Source organism: Salvelinus sp. IW2-2015, unplaced genomic scaffold (assembly GCF_002910315.2).
Source record: "Salvelinus sp. IW2-2015 unplaced genomic scaffold, ASM291031v2 Un_scaffold1251, whole genome shotgun sequence".
Lineage (NCBI taxonomy): Eukaryota > Metazoa > Chordata > Actinopteri > Salmoniformes > Salmonidae > Salvelinus > Salvelinus sp. IW2-2015.
In genome coordinates, this window is record NW_019942799.1 from 268,688 (window position 1) to 275,953 (window position 7,266).

The window sequence follows — 7,266 nt, forward strand, 5'->3', positions numbered from 1 at the left end:
TACATTGACTCTGTATCGGTACCTCCAGTATATAGCCCCGCTATTGTTATTTACTGGGTTGTCTAATTATTTGTCATGCTTATCTCTTAGTTTTTGGGGGGGTATTTTCTTAACTGCATTGTTGGTTAAGGGCTTGTAAGTAAGCTTCTTACTGTAAGGTCTACCTACACCTGTTCTATTTGGCGCATGTGACAAATTTGACTTAAAGCCCCAATGCAAATCTGAAGTCTATTGGGCCTACATCCACAGTGAGATTTCAACTGATTTTGCTGTATATTCTAAAATTAATTAAATATTGTCTTTTGTTGAAATTTTAACGACATTCCATCCCTGTTCACCATTATCCAGTCCAATTGTGGCATGATTCCACTATTTATCAGTCTGCATCAGTTTCAATGCAGGACTTTTATTTTGAAGGCGAACCGCTGATTCGACTGTTGATGCTAAACGCTACTGCTGCTAACTTTACAGTCGTGGCTTGTGGCGTATCACTATCAGAAGTGCGGAGTTCCGACTGAGACGTTTCACTTGAACGACCCTCCAAATCGTAATTCAAGTCAAAATATCTGAGAAAATGTTGTCACTCCAGTTGTAACGTTTCACCACTGACGTTTCATCTTTTCAACCAAAAGATGATGACAAATACGCTTTTGACAATTAGCCTCTAAACTTATCAATGTAGATAGTTTGACCATATTGTCAATGTTAAGCTAGCTAACTTTTTATTTGCATCGTTTGCTACGTTATCAATTTATTCAGTCAATACTTATTTTTCAAATGTTAATATTTTTTAAACTATATTTGTGGAAATTAAGTTATTCAAATAAATAAATGAAGCCAAAGAACCCTATCTTCCCTAAATGTCCCGTAGCTGTCCTGTTGCACTCTTTCACTCTCTTTCTTTTTGTCTCTCTGCCTCTCTCTCTGTCACGCTCTCAAGCCTGCAGTCATGACCGAGAACATTCGTATCAACAATCCCAATGTGAAGTACACAGATACACACATCGAGGCTCAGTACTTCTACCATACTACTGCTGTACGCAGAGACGGAGACACACTCACAGTAAGTCTCTCTCACACACACACACACACACATACACACACACACACACACACACCAGCATCACCTATCTCATTTCTAACTGTGTAAATCTCTCCACTCCACCCCTCCAGGTGACCCCGTCCGTTAGTGAGCTTGAGTTCCGTACTGAGCGACATGTCCCCAGGCTGGGGGTGATGCTAGTTGGCTGGGGAGGAAACAATGGGACCACCGTCACCGCTGCTGTCCTGGCCAACAGACTGGGACTCACCTGGAGAACCAAAACTGGAGAACAGGTAAGGTGGTGTCTCATTGATCCTACTTGGTGACAGTTTTATGGCCTATTTCCAAAGACATGTCTCTCCTCTGATGAAGAGCTAGCTAGCAGAGCCTCATTATACCCCTGATACAGCGATGGGTTCACACACACACACACACACAACACACACACACACACACACACCACAACACACACACACACACACACACACACACACACACACACACACCACACAGCACACACACAACACACACACACCTGATTATGATGGGTTTAGTGGAGTGTTAAGGGTTTAACATTGACTGACCCACTGTTACAACACACGCAAGTCTTACCCTTTATATGCATCATTACTTCCCAAATGTGTCCCTTTTTTTCCTATCTGAAAAATCCCTCAATCATTCTCCATTTAATGGCAGAGAGATTCAAAGTTTGGGTCGCGGCCCCTAGTGTCCCGGGGAATTGCAGTGGGCTCGGCAAAACAAATTTGTTGAAAGTAACATTATTGTATAGGATAATAAAATTGTTTTGAGCAAGATCCTTTGAAAAATAATTTTGAGTACATTTATTGTTTTCTTAATTTTGATAGAGAGATAAAAATGTTAGTGAATTGAAGATTATTTGTGATGTACAACCCAAATGTACGGTATTTTTTTTTATTTTTTATGTAAGGTTGTGTCATTAGATTTTGGGTGGGGTTGGCTGAAATTCTGGTGGGGGAAAAAAGGAAGTCCCTGTAGATAAAGTTTGAATAACACTGATTTAATGTGTTATTATTCAAATACTTATTTATTTTTTTCGTCTGTTTTATTACCCCTCCCCCCTTTTTCGAACCCCCCTCCCCCTCCAGAAAACCAACTACTACGGTTCCCTCTTCCAGTCCTTCAACGTGTGTTTAGGGCCGGGCCAGATGGGAAGAGAAGTTAACATTCCGTTCCGTGACCTCTTACCCATGGTGCACCCTAATAGTATCGTCTTTGATGGTAAGGAGTGGTGTGTGTGGTGTGTGTGTGTGGTTGTGTGTGTGTGTGTGTGTGTGTGTGTGTGTGTGTGTGTGTGTGTGTGTGTGTGTGGTGTGTGTGTGTTGTGTGTGTGTGTGTGTGTGTGTGTGTGTAATCAGACAAGGATGCTGATGCTAGGTCAGTCTTCAGGGGCACTGTGGAGAGGAGAAGGTAAAAGTCTCCATGTGGACTGTCTGTCCGGCTCGTTATTTACCTCTGTTTAACTATGTCAGTTATCTAGCACCATTATTCAGCACTTGCCCTGGAGGCAGAGGTACAGTACACACCTCTGGTCTCTCTAGTCTAACTGGTCTGCTATATTCTTTTGGACCTGTCTGACAGGTTTTCTTGTAAGAGACATTAGGCTTGTAAAACTTTAAGCTAACTAATTAAATAAAGAGATGTGGTGTGTCAGGCTGGGACATCTCATCCATGGATCTGGGCAGTGCGATGGAGAGAGCCGAGGTCCTTGATTGGTCCCTCCAGGAGAAGCTCCGCCCACACATGAGCCACCTCCGACCCCGGGCCTCCATCTATATCCCAGAATTCATAGCTGCCAACCAGGCGGCCGAGCAGACAACATTCTGAAGGACCATGGCTGAACAGGTCGCCCAATCCCAAGTAGTGTGTGTGTGTGCCTCGTACACCCTGTCCCCTAACCCCTTAGCTCTTACTCCATACACCCTATACCCTATGTATCTCTGTGTGTCTGAGTAGTGATTCTTCTCTCTCTCCCTGCAGGTGGAGCAGATCAGAGCAGACATTCAGGACTTCCGGCATCAAGCGGCGTGGACAAGGTTCCGTTTTGTGGACGGCCAACACCGAACGTTTCTGTGACCTCACAGCCGGGGTCAACGACACGGCCAAGAATCTCCTGGCTGCCATACAGGTAGAGATCTGACGGCTCTATTCTATCTATACTATTATGTCTGTCTCGTTCTCGCCTTCTCTCTCTCTTACATTCTCTCTCTCTGTCTCTATCAGTCAGGTGGGGAGGTGTCTCCCTCTACTTTGTTTGCCGTAGCCAGTATCCTGGAGGGCTGTGCCTACATTAACGGTTCTCCCCAGAACACGTTTGTCCCTGGGGCGATAGAGCTGGCTGTGGAGAGAAACGTGTTCATAGCAGGAGATGACTTCAAGTCTGGTCAGACAAAGATCAAGTCAGTCCTGGTCGACTTCCTCATCAGTGCTGGGATCAAGGTTAGAGGTCGACCCAGTCATTTGATGCTTCATTCACTTCAATAGGACTTCTGTTATGTGAACAGTCCCAGTTCCACTTGTTTAATGACGAAGTACATAATTATACAATTACTAAGTTATTCTAAAATCACTATACAACATGTTTAAACACTGTTATTACAACAATAGTACCCAGGTATAAGGGCAATTTCATGTGTGTAACACTAGGTTAATACCAGACTGTAAAATAACGTGTTGCCGTCTGTTGCCATGACAGCCCACCTCCATTGTCAGCTACAATCACCTTGGCAACAACGATGGTATGAACCTCTCAGCACCGCAGCAGTTCCGCTCCAAGGAGATCTCCAAGAGCAATGTGGTGGATGACATGGTCAACTCCAACCCTATACTGTACCGCAAAGGGGAGAAACCTGACCACTGTGTAAGTCTGCGGGTGTTTGCGTATGTGTGTGTGTCACACAGAGAAACCTGATCTGCGTTGAGTTGAATGTGTGTTTTTTCATACCTGGTAGATATCAATAGCATTGCATTTGTTTTACTAAGTGGCAGAAAATATCTGTAGTTTTTCTTGAGAAATACTTGACTCAGTTGTCTTGCTGTGTGTGTGTAGGTGGTGATTAAGTATGTGCCGTATGTGGGGGACAGTAAGAGGGCGATGGATGAATACACCTCTGAGATCATGATGGGAGGAACCAACACTATCGCAATGCACAACACCTGTGAGGTGAGTCTCTCTCTCACACACACCCACACACCCACACCTCAACCTGATTTCTTTCTAACAAAAGGTGTCTCTCCAGGACTCTCTGCTAGCCAGCCCTATCATCCTGGACCTGGTCCTCCTCACAGAGTTGTGCCAGCGTGTATGTGTTCGGCCCCAAGGATCAGAGACCTTCCAGTCCTTCCACAGTGTCCTGGCTATCCTCTCCTTCATGTGTAAAGCTCCCCTCGTCCCCCCTGGGGCCCCGCTGGTCAATGCCTACTTCAGACAGAGAGCCTGCATTGAGAACATCATGAGGTCAGAACACATACCACCCTGTCTTGTTAGGGATTTGTCTTAGTGGTCACCAATCATAATGTTTATTACTGAACTTCCCGTCTCTCTTGTCCAATAATAATGTTGGGACGGTCTCTGTGGTTATATTCCTTCAGTTTTGCAACTGACTAGGTATCCCTTTTCCCTTTCAGAGCGTGCCTTGGTCTCCCCCCTCAGAACCACATGCACCTGGAGCACAAGCTGCAGAGGGGCTTCCTGCCTCGCCACGACAACCGTATCTACGACAATGTGGCTACCAAGATGGTCCTAAGCAACGGTTACCAGGCCTCCCAACAGAATGGTGTCTGCGCACACGTGGTGAAAGAGGCAACGATTGGATAATGGCTGCAGATTAGGTCTCTGTCATCACGGAGAAGATTCTAGAAGTGTCCACAGCCATAGAGAAACAATTACATCCATAGTTTAGTTTATTAGGATCCCCATTAGCTGTTGCACATGCAGCAGCTACTCTTCCTGGGGTTACACACTAGTACATATTTAGATACTTATATATAGTGCAGTTAAATTAGATCCATAGAAAGTTAGCCAAACTCTATACAGCATACTGTATGATGATCAGGATTTATTTGGCCTATTTGTGTAGGATGCATACAGTAGGAAAAATACCCTCTAGTTGGCTCTAACCATTGTAACTTTTGGACAACCAGTTTAATATTCTGTGGTTTTAGACTCTTATTGCTCATATACATACAAACTTAACCGAACTCTGTTCATGTATTTGTTCCAATGATATGTAACATGCAATGTTACCCTACCATCCCTACTACCCTGATTGGAGTAAACTAACAATACTTCTACTGCTACTTACAGCTATTTTCACACACATCTACGATGTCTGTATTTAAAACCATTATACATATATTCCTAATTTCCCCTTTCTTCAAGTGATGGATTTTCACCCACAGCGGCCAATCCACCATTCATTCTGATCTTAAATCCAACCCTCCAATGTCCACAGATTAACCCATCTTTCCCAGTGTAATGCCATTTTGCTATTTCCTTTTGCAATACATCCCTCCATTTTACTATGCTGTCTTTTGAGTGTCCTTGTAACATTTATACCGAATTTGTCCAAAAAATAAAGAGTATAATCATATTAGCTGATCATGTTTTTTCAGATCTCTTAACAATACAGTTTGCATGTCCCTGATTTTATAACATAACAACCATACCTGGACCTGACTCCAAAAGTGAGCCACCAATAGACAGTACCAGAAAATATATTCTAGTGATTCTGCTTCCTCGTGGCAGTCTGCACAAGGCTGACTGTTCAATATCCCATATATTGAGCATTATTTTTGTAGCAAGTACTTTTATGTAATAGCTTAAATTGAAACAAACGGATTGATGTCACTTGTTTTATATGTCAGTTCATAGACCCGATGCCAAGGTATTGGGACATCAAACTTGTTCCCAACTGACTAGAATTTTTATACAGTATTGCTGTCAAACCTTTTGACTTCATTAATTCAATCATTTTTAAGCTATTTATGATTTTTTTTTATGGGGGAAGACAAATTCTTTAATTTCTTATTTAAGTAATTGTCTCTCAATTTTGTGGCAGAGCCGCAATGCGTTGGAATTTTTTATTGAGCATACACGCCCATACACTGTTGTTAGTTGCGTGTGTGACAATTTTACCTTTCCTGTTTACAATGACCTTCATAAACATTATCCCATTGTACATTTCTTTCCCCAAAAAATGTTTCTCTATCAGTACATTGGAGTTTAGCCATATTATTTGCTGTCATATTAGTTCTCCCTTTTCTGGATGATGAAAGTAAAATACTTTAAAAAGGAGGATACTTTAAGACAGGGATCCATTGCCAATCCAATGAAAATGTTTAATATGCAAAAAGGCAAAGAGCCCACTCGAAAACATAGAATGGGCCTCTCTTAGTAGCTTGCTAGAAAACCCATTTGGATTTAGATACAATTTCAGTACAATGGAGACTTTAAGAGAGAGGTTGAATGCCGTAATATGTAATAGTTTTAACCCTACAAACTCATGTTGGTTATATAAATATGCTCATTTAACTTTATCTGGTTTGCCATTCCAAATAATATGACATTTTTTGCCCCCGTGATTTGAAAAAGGATTCTCCTGGAGACGGTAGTGCCATGGAATAAATATGTAAACTGCAATATCAGAAGATAATTAATCAGGGTAATCTTCCCTTAAATAGGTGTTTCCCTTTCCACTGTTTCAAGATTCTATCTATTTTGCTTTCGATCAAAGTTAATAGATCGCTCAACTTTTCCAGGATATGTTACAGGATATGTTACATCAAGCACATCAACTTCACCATCAGCCCATTTAAAATCGGGAGACCACATGGCAATTTAAAGTTTGTATCTTTTAGAGACCCAATCCGTAATATAGTTGGGTTTTAGTCCAGAGAAAATTTAGAAATTATCCAGGTCCTCAATGAGGCCATTCAAGGTTGAAGATTGAGGACTTGAGAATTTGAGTCATCAGCATACATTGATACTTTTGTCTCTAGTCCCTTAACTTTAAGCCCTTTAATGTTAACAATTCAATGGCCATAATAAAATATAGGGATGGTGACAGAGGGCAGTCTTGCTTTACGCCTCTTGACAATTCAAAGTTCTCAGAGAAGTAACCGTTATTTGTTATTTCAGTAGTTCATAAAAAGTTTATCTATATCCCCATCTAAAATGAATCAAT

General features: G+C 41.9%; 1 protein-coding gene across 1 annotated transcript in view; it reads left to right on the forward strand.

Moving 5' to 3' along the window:
- LOC112070180 (inositol-3-phosphate synthase 1-A-like) overlaps positions 1-5,673 on the forward strand; it is an 8,843-nt gene extending 3,170 nt beyond the window's left edge. Inside the window, 11 exon segments of the mRNA XM_024137596.2 lie at positions 941-1,063; positions 1,174-1,335; positions 2,170-2,302; positions 2,736-2,926; positions 3,062-3,120; positions 3,122-3,209; positions 3,305-3,520; positions 3,777-3,941; positions 4,131-4,244; positions 4,321-4,538; positions 4,709-5,673. Coding sequence (XP_023993364.2) covers positions 950-1,063; positions 1,174-1,335; positions 2,170-2,302; positions 2,736-2,926; positions 3,062-3,120; positions 3,122-3,209; positions 3,305-3,520; positions 3,777-3,941; positions 4,131-4,244; positions 4,321-4,538; positions 4,709-4,898 — 1,650 coding nt within the window. The 5' untranslated portion in view covers positions 941-949 and the 3' untranslated portion in view covers positions 4,899-5,673.
- Positions 5,674-7,266: the final 1,593 nt, after the last annotated feature.